Genomic DNA, 15,750 nt, shown 5'->3' on the forward strand with positions numbered 1-15,750 from the left:
TGTCTTTCTATTGAGTTTAGAATAAAATCCAAATGCCTTATACAGGGTATTCCGCATCCCACGCTCCCAGGATCCGCCCTGCCTCTCCCCAATCTCATCTCACTTCTTTCTCCTCCTCTCCCTATTCATTCATTCTTTCATTCTTTCATTCGTTCATTCAACAGCTGTTTATTTAGCCTTGGTTCAGTCCCTGGGGATACCGTAGTAAAATAGACAGTGCCCCTGCCCTGGTGGCGGGAGATGGCATCCCAGCATGACTGATCACGGGTACCGGCCTTAGTGACTTGTTGCTCGCTGGTCTCTTCCCACAGTTCACCCCGGCTCACAGAGGCCTGTGTAGAACAGTTCCTACCCTGTGGTGGTTACTCTCTCACAGCACCCCAAGTACATTCTTTATAGCATTCAACAATCTGGAAAATCCTTTTGCTTGTTTGCGTGCATTTATTATCTATCTTCCTCTACCACAGTGTAATTCCCACGAGGACAGGATGTTATTTATCTTATTCACTGTAGTATCCTTAACGCCTGTTTGCCTGGCACCAAGTAGAAGCCCAATAAATATCTGTTGAATGAATGGCTCAAGGAACGAATGAACGGACAGGCGGCAACCAGCACATCTGGTGACGCCCTCAGGCCTGAGGAGAAAGTTGCTCCGTTTTCCTTCCTGGTATCCTGTGCTCATCTGTGTCCCTCTGATTGTGATTTTGTAGGGAATGACACCACTCCACTGGGCAGCTTTCCACAACCGGCCTCAACACACCCAAATGCTGCTGAAGAAGGGGGCAGACCCCACCCTTGTGGATAAAGACTTTAAAACGGCTCTCCACTGGGCTGTGCAGGTGAGAAGTTAGCCAGTGGGCTTGTCTCAAGTATAAATGGTGTAAAGCAATGTTAACAGTTCTGAGTATGTCAGACCTGAAAGATGGAATTTTCAAAGGTACAGTCCCAGCATTGATGTGGACTTTATATGTACAACAGAGCAAGTAAGATACATGCTGCCCTCTTCCCTTCATTCATATCCAGAGCAGCAGCAGCAAACCTGTCACTTTGGAGGATTTGGGTACATCAGTTGCTGAGAAGAAATCCTGCCAAGGTAAAGAGGGGGAGGAGTTACAGACTGTCACCCACCTCGGCTGTTACACACAGACACACACACACACACACACCACCACCACCACCACCACCACCACCACCACCACCACCACCACCACCACCACCACCACCACCACCACCACCCCACCACCTCTCTCACTCTCTGTTTCTCCACCTCAGTGATTGCTGCTGGCTCACAGTGTACCAGGATAACCCTTCAAAGAATTATTAGGAAAGTCCCTTCCAAGTCTTTGGACCATGACTCTTCTTCCTTCCAAATCCTCTGAAGCCAAGTAATTCCAGGTGACCCTGAACAATGGTACTCTGACCAGTGAAAACTGTGGCTCATAACCCTACCTCACTATCCCAAAAGGGAGTCTGTATCAGTACACATGACCAGAGAAATCAGAAATCTACAGTCCAAGGCGGGGAAAACTGGGCCTTCCCGGTGGTCCAGTAGTTAAGACTCCACCTTCCAATGAGGGCGGTACGGGTTTGATCCCTGGTCTGGGGTTCCACATGCTGTGTGGTGCAGTGCAGCCAAAAATTTAAAAAAAACACAAAACCCAAAGAGGGGAAAGCTGAGACTAAGGTGAAAGAATGACCATAGCTAACATTTATGGAAGTGTCTTCTAAGGAAATCATTCAAAGGGAATGATTAACTAAGAGTTATCTATTCTGTCCTTGAGAGGAGAGCAATACTATGCATCCTTTCAACAAACTTGCTAGCCCATTCTCTCTTTTCATGCCTAACCTAGACATCCCCACTGTTTATTTCTATCAGCCCAATAAGGGTACCCTTGCTGAACTGCCAGGATCCCTGTGATTCTGCACGCCCTGATGGTGGTTTCACTCAGGTGTTTTCACATGCGACACACAGCAGAGAAGGGCACCTGGCACTTTCAGGGTTGACATGTGTGCCTGAGATAAGGGCAAAACAGAAGTGATTTGGAAACTACCCTGTTTTTGTTCCTACAAATTTGGCTTCAGTTACCCTGTAGCAGGCCCAGCCCTGCAAAACTGTGAAGTGAACAAAGCATGTTTTTGTCATCCTCACCTGCCCTTAGCACCCTCCTCCATACTTTCAGTATCTAATCAGCTGCCCTGTCCCCCTCATGCCAGTCCCTGCCCAGAGCCCAGTCCTCTGGCTGGTCAGGGGTCACTATTGGAGCAGTGGCCCCAGGGCAGCCTGGCTGGGCAACCAAGATGTATCCCACATGTGTTGGCTCTCAGCTAAGGTGAGAGTGGTATCAGAATCAAGCATTTTCTGTATATTCGCTCCCATCACTCCTGTTTTCTGATGTCCTAGATCTGGGATGGGGCTCATGCATGTGCATCTTGAAAAACCTCCCCGGGGAATTCCGACCGATATGCCCTCTCTGCTCCACCTTCCTCTACCACAGCCCAGTTCAGAGCTGCTGCTTGGGAGATGGCTTTGCAATCGGATCATCAGCAGTGCTTGTAAAACAACAGATTCCCAGACCCCACTCCAGACCTTCTGAGTTGAGCTCTTCATGGGTGCGAACCCTTGCTTTGATCCTCCAAGAGGCAATTTGGCAAAATCCAAAGAAAAATGTGCTCAACTCAGAAGATCTGAGTTTGCATTAACAGACCTGGCTTTGTTCTGAGAAGAGTCACCTAAACCTGCTTGGCTTAACTATAGGTGTATCTTTGGGGCACGAATGAGACCGTGCGCATGACAGTGATGTGTAATATTCTTTGTAATTGGAAGAGATTATCATTTTTATTATGGCTCCCAATTTCCTCCATGAAAGCTTAGTTATCATACCCACATCTACATACTGTATTCTTTCTCTCTACTAAATGTTATAGCTTTTAACCTGCTACATTGACTTCAGTCGTGTCTGCACATTAGAATCATCTGAAGAGCTTTTAGACAATACTGATACCCAAGCCCCACACCCTTAGTTTTTCAGTCAGTTTGTCTGGGGTGGAGCCTGGGTGTCAGTAACTTTTAAAGTTTTCCCTTCCTCCAGGAGATTGTAATGTCCAGCTGGGGTTGAAAACCACTGTGATAAATGAATTCGTATTAATGGGTTCTAAAACCTTAGCTACTCCTACCTAAGATATTTACATTTTGACCATGATTTTGTATAATAAGCATAATGCCTCACACATTTATATACTCAATAGCTTAATAAATATTTCATGAGAGAAAAAAAAATTTCATGAGTACCTATTCTGCATCTGGCATTGTGGGGGGAAAGATTAAGAAGACAGGTTCCTTCTAGGACCCCTCCAATTGTACGTAATATTGCATGTGCTTATGTGTGAGGATGTTAGCATACAATTTTCTGAGGAAGGTGTTCACAGTTTCTTCAACTCTTCAATGAGGATCTGTAACTACCCCCCCCCAAAAAAAAGTTAAGAGTCACCCTCTGGAGGAACTGTACACCCTCTCCCTCCCTGCAGTTAGCAGTAAAATTCAGAAGTGGTGTGTTCTGCCCTTTACTCTGCGAAGAAGACTGAGGGTAATTCCAAATGTCAGCTGCAACCGGGATTATACTTGCCTCCGTTAGCCTTCTTCTTCATTTATAACTCAGGGCCAGCACTGTGCTCCTCATAAAGTTTTTCCACATGAATGAGTCTACTTCCCATTGTCATTCATTCTTTTCACTGAACTTCCTGCTTTTCTCTTGGACTATATGAGACCATATTTAAAGCTATAGCACTTTGAACTAATAAAGCTTCTGTATTTGACCCAGGCAACCAAAGCAGTAAAGATTTGAAACACTGGGCCCAAAAAGTAAACCAAGTTTGACTTCTGCCCCCATTTCTTGGGTCCCTTGGTAGCTGGTGGTGCCCTCCTGTGGGCCCATTGCCCTCGTTCACCTCCCCCCTCTGCCCAGGAGACCCGATTGATTGTGTGGCTCTCTCTGGGCTAACACTGAGCAGAACGCTGTCCCTATCTGCATCCAGTCTCCCTTGATGGAATCTCAGTCCCTTCGGGGCATGTTCTTGCCCATCTGTGATGACACTAGCTTATCAGGAGTCTACACAGGTATCTCTCGGACTTATCTTCCTCTCACTCCTCAACACTGCAGAAATGTAGTCATTAATCTTTTTCTCATTCTCCTTTCCTCAGAAAGCCCATCGGTTCCTAAGGCTTCGACTATCATTCTACTCAGAATTTCCTCAGATCAAAATCCAGGTCTGACCTCTCTCTTGAACATTAAACTCACATTTCCAGCTCTACCAGGCATCTTCCCATAATTTCCCATGGACACGTCAAACTCAGCATGTTCAAACTGAATCCATGATCTCTCCTTCCCGTCACATTCCCATCCACCCAGTAGCCCAAGCCAAAGGCCATCATGTGGCCCATGGACACTGCTTCCTTATCATCCTTCACATGTAATTGGTTATCAAAACCTCTCGATTCCACCTCCTCAGGTCTCACATCTCTGTGTACTCCTTTCTGTCCCCACTGTGTAGATCAGGGCCCCAGCAGGAAACGACCCACTCAGCTGGGATTATTTGAGCATAGATTCATAAAGAGGCTATTTACACACAACAGCAGGTTGCCATTAGGGCATCTGGGAGGGCATGGGAGGGAACGGTTACTAAGACACAGCAAAAGCCGTAGCTGTAGGAAAGGGCCTAGGACGGAAACTGTAGCCTTTGATGGAATCGTCAAACTGTGGCCTAGCAGCGGGGGAACTGGAGGATAAATGCCCCAGTCACTCTTTCCTCCTATATCCATCTCCTGTCAGTACCACTCACTGGCCAATCCCAACCAGAAGCCAAAGGGCAAAGGGGCCCATTTGATGCAATTCGTACATGCTAAAGGGTGGAGAGCAGGATGAAAAAAGATGGAGAGTTAACCGGGAAGAACAAATGGAGACAATTTAGTACACCTACCATCAATGCCTTAGATCAAGCTTCCCCTGTCTCTCACCTGAACAGTTTCAGTATCTGTATTCCTACTTTCAGCCCTTTCCTTCTCCAGTCTATTCTCACATTGCACCAAGTGCTTTTTCTACAAATCACAAAGGAATGCACTAACATAACTGTTACTACACCAAAACAATTATGGTCACTGCTGGTTCTTGGCTCAAAAACCTTCACCAAGTGCCATTTTCTGGTAAAGAACAAACTCCTTGACTTGCACTTACTGCCATGAACAACCTCTCTGCAACCCACCCCACTCCCTGCCCTTTCCTCTTCAGGCCATGTAGGCTTTACTCCAATCATACTAGAATATTAATAATCTCCTCAATACATCGTAAAGATTCATCCTGTCTTCCCCTTGGTCATGCTCTTCCCTTTTGGTGAAATACTTCTTTCTTCTTGCACTCCCTGCATCATCCCTTCTAACTGCAGAATTTATACTTGTTCTTCCTTATTTCTCAAGGCCCAACTAAGTTCACCCTCTTTGTTGAGCTCCCTTTCAGAATTTTTCCCTCTGTCTAGCACTTCCTTACTTCTTTTACTGGTGTTACAATCAGTGGGGTGCCTGTGTCTCCTCTTCTAGACTATGTGCTTAAGGGCAATGTGCCTTACTCATCCAGATGTCTCTCAAGACCCAGAACAGATCTTTGTGAATCTTCGTGAACACCAAAAAGGTGTTCACTCAATTCAGTTCAATAAGCTTATCCATCCCAAGCCAGTGGGAATAGCGGCTTACTGGGTTCTTTCTGTGAAATACCATTTTCAGCTTAACCAAAACTTCTAGGAATGCAATACCTTAGTATCTTTTTTTTTTTGGCTGCATTGGATCTTTGTTGCTGCGTGTGGGCTTTCTCTAGCTGTGGCAAGTGGGGGGATACTCTTCGTTGCGGTGCGGTGGCTTCTCTTGCTGCAGAGCACGGGATCTAGGCACATGGGCTTCAGTAGTTGTGGTGCACAGGCTCGGGAGTTGTGGCTCGTGGGCCCTAGAACACAGGCTCAGTAGTCGTGGCGCATGGGCTTAGTTGTTCTGCCGCATGTGGGATCTTCCCAGACCAGGGATCGAACCTGTGTCCCCTGCATTGGCAGCCGCCTTAACCAGTGCACCACCAGGGAAGTCCACGTGCCTTAGTCCGTGTGGCTTAGTATCAAGGAGTTTTTTCTAATGATAGGAATTCTAGGATAGATATGATGGCAGGTCAGTGAGAAGGGCAAGTATCTACTGCCCCTCAAATCTCACCTCTAGCTCCTTCCTCCTAAACCTAGAAAATGTGTTTATCTGGAATCTCCCTCAGCAGTACTCTTCTTTCAGTGCATTTTTCAAGGGAGGTTAGAAAGAAAAGAACTGCAGTAATATAAAACTATTTCATGTTTGTTCATTCAGTATGTGGTTATGTGGTTAAGGAAATTATGCACACACACATACACATACCCTTGGAGCTCTTGAATATAACCATCAACCCCAGCACCTGAGACTGATTTGGTCCAGCATGGAATCCTCCTCCTTCCCATGGTGGCCAAGATCTGTGGTCAACTGTTTGAACTGTATCAAAACCCTGTAAGTATACTTTAAATATATTCAGAATGCCAAAGGATAATTACAAATGTCATAGACCAGTGGATCCGGGTCATAGATGGAAGAGCCTTAGAACTGGAAAGGACCACACAAGTCATTTAGTCCAACCCCTCAGTTCACAGGTGGCGAAACTAGGGCACAGGAAGGTTATCATTACCCAAACACACCCCACGCCCACAGAGACTCAGGCCACACAACTCCCAGTGCTTGATAAGGGGAAAACTACAAAGCCACAGAGCCCAGAGTAAACAAAGAGAAAGTCAAATTTACTAAATCAACCCCATTACCCTGGGAGCAAAGACTGAGCTGTCTTGAAGGATAGCCTAAGTTAAAGTGGCCTGCATGTGTCAGCTCCCCAGGGCTTGGTTGCAGAGAAGAAGGGGATGAGGTAGACAGAGAAAAAACAGTAACTCACCTAGGAGTAAACACAAGTGAGGAAAGAAACAAAAAGAGAGTGAAAGGCGGGAGATAGTGAGAAAAAGAGAGGGAAGCTAAGAAAAGGATGAGTAAAATTCTGTTTCGTTTGGCTTTGCCCATAGGTGGTAAGGCTTGTTTTTACTTATTTATTTATTTATTTATGCATTGTTCAGCAAATATTTATTATGAGTTACTCTTTGCTAGACTCCGTTTCAGCAGAAAGATTCCCAGTCATAGGTGTGGCAAGGGCAATGCAGAGATGTCCTAGAGACTGTCACCTTGCCAGACAGCTGGAAGCAGAAGCTAGACGTTGTCTGCACACCAACACAGCAGGGAAGGAGGTTTCGTGGGGGGCTTTTCCATATTAATCATTAGAGCACCTGTGAAATGAAGTAGTTCAGCAGCTGAGGGTCACCATGCCTCACTGCCCCACACCCCCATTTCTACCTTCCACTAGCTCTCCAGGAGAGTCAGCCCCAGGCTTTGGGATACAGCAGCCTCTGGAGTCAGGCCAAGCAGAAAGCCTGGGTCCAAAGGGGCTAACCATGAAGATGGTCCTGACTCCAAGCCAGGATATTGGGCCCCTTTGTCCTCTAGTTAGCCCCAAACCCTCAACTCTAAAGTGTTCACGCTGTACAAACTAGTAAAACTTCCCCTCCAGCTCCATTCCAGTCTAACACACCTGACTCCAGCTGAACTTACGGGCCAGTGTTCTCATAGCACAAAACCACCCAGCCCTTTAAAAGGGCCATGTGACCTAAAACCCTTACGTCCGCTTTGTACAGTCACTGTCATGTGACAAACAGACCCCTACCTCCAAGAGAAGGATGGAGATTGGAGTTCCCTCCCTGAAGAACCCACCATAGAATTAATGCCGCCAACACATTAACAAATAAACAACTAGTCCTAAATCTTGTATTAAGACTCCTTGGGAGACCACCTAGAATAAAGAGTCTACAATTGGGACTTCCCTGGTGGTGCAGTGGTTAAGAATCCACCTGCCAATGCAGGGGACACAGGTTCGAGCCCTGGTCCGGGAAGATCCCACCTGCCTCAGAGCAACTATAAGCCCGTGCGCCACAACTACTGAGCCTGCGCTCTACAGCCTGTGAGCCACAACTACTGAGCCCGCGTGTCACAAGTACTGAAGCCCGCACGCCTAGAGCCCGTGCTCCACCGCAATGAGAAGCCCACTCACCGCAACAAAGAGTAGCCCCACTCACTGCAACTAGAGAAAGCCCGTGCGCAGCAACGAAGACCCAACGCAGCCAAAAATAAATAAATGAATAAGAGTCTACATCAAGATACCAGAATCTTGTTTTTTATCAGTCTCCTATAGCAAAATTACTGTACGTTAATTCAACTTCCTTCTTGGCAAGACTTCTTGCAAATTCCCCTCCCTCATGAGGTATAAAGAGAAAATGACTAGGACTCAGTAGTTCCCAGCAGTTTTCAGAGTACATGAAGGCACTTTATGGATTACCCTTGGACAAAAAGAACAAAAATGCAGCAAAAATAAGTAAATCCACAATCTCATTTGGCCACCCAATTCTAGAGCTCCATAATAAGATCTATACAATATTCTTCCCCTATTGAATGATATTCCCACCAAACAGAAACCTACCCTCCATTCTTCCTAAGGGCCCTTCTGGGCAACATCCCATTTCTTCTCTCCTGGTGCTTCCTGGTGTCTGTGACCAAGGCTTCCCAGGCCTGGAGACTCCCTTTGACTGACACTCAGCCCATTTTGCCAAGAAGGGAATGCTGTTACCAGGAGACCACTGAGCCAGGACCTCAGCTCACAAACTAGTACTCTCCAGGGCTCTCTCAAATTCTTGTCAGGGTGCACCGTGGCAACCCTCCTAGGAGAGGATTTTAAAGCACCTAATGTTGGAAGAAGGCCTCAGTTGGCAACGCGCACTTTATTGCTACCTTATGTTGCTGATCCCAACAACAGTGTTCACTTAAATTCCTCCCATATGAACATGTAGGATCAAATAAATAGACCGTACTTGTAACGGGAGACAAAATGGTGTAGTGGTGAAGTACAAGGGCTCTGCAGACAGACAGTCCGGGCTTTGCCACCTCTTGGCTGTGACAGTGGGCACCTTAATCCCTCTGTGCCTCCAATTTCTCCTCTACAATATGGGGATGATAAGAGTACCTACCTCATGAAGTTGTTGTCAGGATTAAATGAGTTAGAACGTGGAAATGCAGTGCTGGGCACAGAACGTTCACTCGGGAGACATTGCTATTACCATTACTCCAGGGAGGATATCCTTACAAAGAAAAAAAAAAGGCAGTGATAATGTTGTACGTAAGGGCCAGGTTTAGAGACAAAGGAATTGTCTGGAAGATTCAGGACAAAAGGCATTTTGGAGGAAAAGTGTAAGGGAGTGGAATTTCTCTTATCCAGAAAAGCCGCGTAAGACTCCAGCTTGCAAGGGAGATGCTGACTGGGACTGTCTGGTCAGGAACTCAGAAGAGGCCCACTGAGATGTGCTGGGCCACAGCCTCTATCTCAGCTGGCTGCTTCCAGAATGGCTCCTCTGTGGGTCAGGCAAGGAGAGAGGAAGACAGTGTGTAAGAAGTGGGTTTTGTTTTTTCCATCTGTGCTTGACACTCCATCCCACACAGAAGGAGAACCGTGACAGAGTGTTTTGCTGTTTGAATCACTGTGGCAACCTGAATTCCTTTGCTCTTCCAGGAAACCATAAACAAAATCAATTCATTGAGTGGACACTCTTTTTTGCTTCTGTTTTCCTTCTCCAATGGCTAGTGCTTCTTAAAAGGGGAGAGGGGTCTCTTGAGTGTTTTAAATATACCATATTTCAGACCCCTCAAAATATGTTTACGTAACATCAGGGGAAAGAACCTTAGAAAAGCTGATAAAGCAGGCACGAAAGCTTAGATGTGTTCACTGTAGCCACCTTTTGATGACAGGCATGCCATAGAACTAAAGTCATTGATCTGAATTATTTAAAAGTCATTGTGAGACAAAGGAAGAATGGAGGGAGAAAGAGGATGTAAGAGGGAAGGTGAGAAGGAAAAAAGGAAAAAGGTTGCAGGCAGGGCCCACTTTATGGGCATGTGACTAGTGAAGCCACAGATGCCCCGCACTCAGCAGGGAGCTCTGTGCTCGGGGTATAATGCTCTGTGGCCATCTGAAAATTCTCAGTAATTCTGTAGTTGAATTTGTGTTTTGTATGTTAAGTCTAATAGGACACTGGAGCCTCAGCTTACACAGTCCCATCTCCCTGCTGCCCTGGGACAGATGCTCAGGCCCCAGCTCCTCAGTCCCCTGGCAGGGGTCTGAGCACAGACTCAGGGAGGGTCAGGATTGAGCATGTGCTGAGTTGCAAGATGGGGCCCTAGGCACCTGTGAGGGTTTGCACTCACCGTGAGAATGCCCAGCCCAAGGGAGTGTGACACTAAATAGCAAATAAAAATCTCAACGACAGGTCCAGAGAGACACCATGGAAGAAGGGAAGACATTATTCCTCTGCCATGTGAGCAGGGGGCTCCACATTTTCCCTGGGCCCCATAAATTATGTAGCTGGCCCTGGTTGTAACATTTAAAACCCACTCAGCACTCTTTCTGGGGCTCAAAGTTGAGAGCTTTGAGTGCCCTGAGCCTTTGGTCCTGCAAGAGGTTGCAGAACTTGTATCAGCTGCGGTCTCCTGATACAGTGGGAGCACACTCGAGGGTTCACTGTGTAATGGTTCCCTGTGAAGCCACGCTGAGTAACGGGATATCCGGAGAGTCCTCAGTGCAAACGGAGAGGGGAGGGAAAGGGAGAGGAAAAGCAAAAACGAAAGGGTGCTGTTCCACAGAATTGTGCAAACTGACTCAGAGGTTCTAAAAGATAACCCTAGGGTCAAATAAACTGGGATAATAAAGTGGGAGGAATGCCAAAAGAAATGTTACATGGGAAAATTTATTAGGAGGTGGCTGTGGAATAGCACTTGGAATGTATTAGAATTGCAGCTTTAAAAAAGTTCAGCACTCTCAGCTGATTCACTTTGTTATAAAGCAGACACTAACACACCATTGTAAAGCAATTATACTCCAATAAAGATGCTAAAAAAAAATGTTCAACACTCTTTCTGCCCAGGACCCTGAGCCTGGCACGTGACCTGGCTCCTGGCCCCCAGAACTAGAGCATGTCTCTGCCGTTTCTTTAACCTGCTCCTCACGCCTCCTAGAGACCTCCATTTTTCCTGTAAGCCCTGCTGCGTGGAGATGCAGTGTCTCTATGGATTCACTGAGAAAATTAAAATGCTGACGAATTATTTGGACTGTTTTATAATCTTTACACAGATATCAGGAGAAATCTAAAAGAGAAGACTTTCCACTGTGTGAGATAAAACTGGAATTTACTGGCCGTTGAGGATTTATTGTCATCTAAAATTGCAAATACTTATGCAGTGTTTTTTGTATTTTTCAGCCCAATGAAAGGTAACATGCACAGCATTTACTTACTCATTTGTTCAAGCTGAAGAGATGTAGGACACTCTCAAGAAAGAGCTGGTGACTTTTAAGGCTGGGACAGGTTGCTAAAAAGAGTGTAGAATAGCCTCCCTTCAAAGATAAGATAAGGGCTTCCCTGGTGGTGCAGTGGTTGAGAATCCGCCTGCCAATGCAGGGGACATGGGTTCGATCCCTGGCCCTGGAAGGTCCCACATGCCACAGAGCAACTAAGCCTGTGCGCCACAACTACTGAAGCCTGTGCGCCCTACAGCCCGTGCTCCGCAACAAGAGAAGCCACTGCAATGAGAACCCTGCGCACCGCAAGGAAGAGTAGCCCCCGCTCGCCGAAACTAGAGAAGGCCCACGCAAGGCCCACGCGCAGCAATGAAGACTCACAGAGCAAAAAAAAAAAAAAAAAATGATAAGATAAAAACTTATTATACACCTACACAGAAAGAGGGACCCAGTTTAGATGGTTGCCTAAAGTTTTTTCCTTTTCATACTTAATTTGTTTTTCTTTTTATCGATTAGCTACTAAATTATGACACACTTCTTTTCACAAAGGATTTTTGACAATTAAATTACATGCAATTTATAGCAATTTGACCATTACCAGATCATTCTCATCATCATTATGTCACTAGTCAGTACTCGTCATAGTCATTTTGTTAACATTAAAATTAACTCTGCCAGCTTCTCAGGGGTTAACCTCTACAGCAAGTGGGGGAAACAAAACGAATATATTTAATGAGGAAGTAATCTAGGTGGCCCACCCATTGTGCTAGCTCTGATGTCAGTCAATTACACCTGTATTTAAGTCCTCCTTAGTTCACTGATTATGGAAGACAATTTAGCTCTTACAGGAGACAAAAATCCCTGCAGTGACTTGAGACAAGTGGAAATTTGTGGGTTTGATAAAATGAATTTTATTTTTTTGTTGTTTTGAATTTTTTTGCTTTGAATTTTTATCTTAATTTGCATAGACAGGGAAGAGCACTAGATTGTTGTACCTAATGAGCTTTCTTTGACTCTGTTTTCCAGAGTGGAAATAGAATTCTGTGTTCCATCATTCTGAGCCATCACCAGGGTCCGTCCATAATCAACTACGACGATGAGAGTGGGAAGACGTGTGTGCACATCGCCGCAGCAGCAGGTTTCAGTGACATCATCAACGAGCTGGCAAGATTCCCGGAGTGCAACCTGCAGGCTCTGGATGTGGACGACAGGTATCCATGGCAACTCAGAAATGTGGGGAACTACCAGTCATCTTTTCCAAATTTTAATCTCAAAGAAGATGTTTAAGGAGTTATCCTATATGACTATATCCTTACTGGCAGTAATATTTATACATGTGCTTGTGACAATAAAAGCTGCTCTATTTTAGTCAGGGCAGGAAAAATCATTGTTATGAAGAGAAACGCCATGACTGTACAGTACTGTCAGACTTTCCACTTTTTGCTAACCGTTCTCAGTGTTCTCAGAAGGCCTTCTGTATATCAGCTTCCTGCTATAGGCGCTTTTTGTTCTTAACAGTAAGTCTTAATTCTTTTCCTTCGTTCCTGGATTATGTCATAAAGTCAACAAGCTCTTGTTATCCAGAGAAGAGCATAATAGAGGTTTTGTGTTCAGAACTAGATGTGACCTTATCAGGGTTCTGTTTTGGGTTTCTTAAGTCATTAAAGATGCATTTGCATAGAAAAGGAAGCTGAGTCCAGAAAGGTAAAGAGACTTGCCTCAGAGGTATTTAGCAACTAAATGAAAACTTGTACCCTTGACTTCTAAACAGAACTTTTTACCTACATGCCCTTCATCCATAAACAGCTATTAGAACTTTTCAATTACAATGTATATCTAACCTTTCTTTCAGTTAGGCATAGACTCAATGGAAATATAAGAATAATATAACAACAAATAAGACTATTGAAAATGGGTATAAGGCTTGTACACTACGTGTAGTTTTGCTTACCTTTTTCTATTGAAGTGCAAATCTAGCCACCTACTTATCATGATTTTAGATGCCCCAAGAAGCACTTCCTACTTCCTGATACCTGAAATCCTTATAACACAGGGGGAAAAAAATCTTGGGTTCCATGTAAGTCTCAGAAGCTGGAGATGGTTAACATGATGACTTTAATTAAAATTAAGGTATAAATCATTGAAAGTAGACCTTTTCCTAAGAGCAGATGTTGAACTTGAGTAGGTAAGAAAGTAATAGGACTTAGTTACATGAGGAGAAAAGGTGAATGATCCAAAAAGAGAAGAAAAGAACACATCTAGGAAAAGAGGGCTAAAAAAAAAGTTTGCCTACCTCAAAATACTTGTAGAACCAGCTCTGAATAGAGTATTTCCCACTTTGCATTATCACATGCTTAGCAGAGAAAATTTAGTTCCCCCAGCCTCAGGGAAGAAAGAAAAACCAAGGGCAGAAAGAAAATGCAAAAGATTGGGTCCTACAAGGGTTCAAAGTGAAGTAAAATCTCAAGCAAGGTCTAGTTCCTCCTCCAAAGTTCAGCTCATGTGTTGCATGCACTAATCAAATCCTGCTCTTCATTTTGTTTCAGTTTCTGCATCCTGCATTGTGTAGCTGTGCCTTCACATTGAAACTGTACGCTTGTATTAGTATAGAAGTTTTCAAAATTTTCATAGGTTTAAGTACTTAACGCATTTGCAACAATTGTGACTTCGCTTTCCTTCTTTTTTTTCCCCCCAGTGGAGAGAAAGTTTTTGAGGAAAGAGAAGAAAAATAAGGCAATGATTTGAAAAAAAAAAAAACAACAAAAAACGAGGATGAGGGAAAATATGGGGAAACTAGGCCTCCTAGATATTAAAACACATCATAAATCTATGACATTTAAAACACGATGGTACTATCCGAAGATTGATGGCACAGAACACATAACTCATAAATAGCCTGTGTAGCTTAAATGTCCCAAATTTCATCAGTCTATGAGGTCATACTTTCCTTTAATAACCAAGTCATTTATTTTCAGGAGGGAGAGTCTTTTATCAAACTCTCCTACCTACACATATCTGGGAATTATCTAGAGAATGTTTGCATGTTCCATAAATCGTTCCTTGGCTTCTGACACTCCAGCCAACACTGCATTCTTGTACCCGTCATCTCCTGCCCTTCAGAGACCACCTCATCGCCCACTGCTTGTCTCTGATGAATTTCTTCTGAATCATGGGCCCTGATTCTCCAGCTCTTCACTGTGATAGCTGAGTCCAGTCTGCTATGTTTGTAGGACTATCCTGAAGCTTAGAGATAAGAAAGGAACTACAGCTTAGATAACCTGAAATTGGATGCTACACATTGCCCATGAAGGCTCTATGTGTATTAGTTAGAAGTTATCTCTGCTTCTCCTGTTTCTCTGCAAAATAATTTTTTTCCCTGTGTCCTTCTGGACCTCTTCCATGTTGATGGCCAGAAGAATTAAAACAGTCACTCTTAGCAATTGTTGTGAAGGAGTATTTCACAATGCTCCAGAGAGAACTGTCACATGTTGGTGAACCTGACTACATTGATATCCAGCCCTCCATCTACTGAATTTATGGGCAATATATTCTCTAAGCAGGAAGGCATAATATGGCTGGTGCCTCATCTTGTTTCATAATAAATATTGTTTGGAGACCTCACTCACACAGAATGGAATGAATCATAGCTGCTACATGTTCAAATAGGCAGTGTGATTGATGACTGTGTTGAAAAAATATACGCTCCTATTAAGGGTTCTCAAATTTCTGCCCATATCATAACATGAGGAAAAGGATGCTTGACTGACAGAGGACACTATTTACCATGGGGACTGTGGTCACACTGTGGACATGGCTACTCTCCGAATACTAAGGCCCAAGCCCCTTCACACATGCCCGGCCCGCAAGCTGCCTCCATGTCTGAGAGACCTCTTGGCTCTCCCAGGGGTGGCCTTCTGCCAGCGGTCAAGCCCCAGAGTAAAGCCAAGAAGAGGCCTTCCATGCCCTCCTTTCCTGCCTCAGGACTGATCCTTTCTCAGAGTGACTGACAGGAAGAGTAGCCACTCTCTTCACGGGAAACCCCATTCACAGGCATGTCCTCTTTCACTGTGCCCCTCCTTAGCCTCCCAGGGTCCCACTGCCCAAGCACACCACACAGACATCCCCCACCACCCATTTCCCAGCATCTTTGCCAAGGAAGCAAGGTTCGGGTCCCCTTTGCTCTTGGGTCCAGTGGTCCTTTATGTTCTTATCACCTTCTTGTCCCATCTGCCTTGATAGTTCTTTCTACAGCTGGGGAGCTAATTTGCTC

General features: G+C 44.9%; 1 protein-coding gene across 1 annotated transcript in view; it reads left to right on the top strand.

Annotated features, from left to right (window-relative positions):
* ANKRD55 (ankyrin repeat domain 55) overlaps positions 1-15,750 on the top strand; it is a gene marked incomplete at both ends in the record, with an annotated part of 95,525 nt that overhangs the window by 62,206 nt on the left and 17,569 nt on the right. The window contains 2 exons of the mRNA XM_079702255.1: positions 711-839; positions 12,507-12,691. Coding sequence (XP_079558381.1) covers positions 711-839; positions 12,507-12,691 — 314 coding nt within the window. The remainder of the gene's footprint in view (positions 1-710; positions 840-12,506; positions 12,692-15,750) is intronic.

The sequence above is a fragment of the Hyperoodon ampullatus genome (genome assembly GCF_949752795.1).
Source record: "Hyperoodon ampullatus genome assembly, chromosome: 4".
Lineage (NCBI taxonomy): Eukaryota > Metazoa > Chordata > Mammalia > Artiodactyla > Ziphiidae > Hyperoodon > Hyperoodon ampullatus.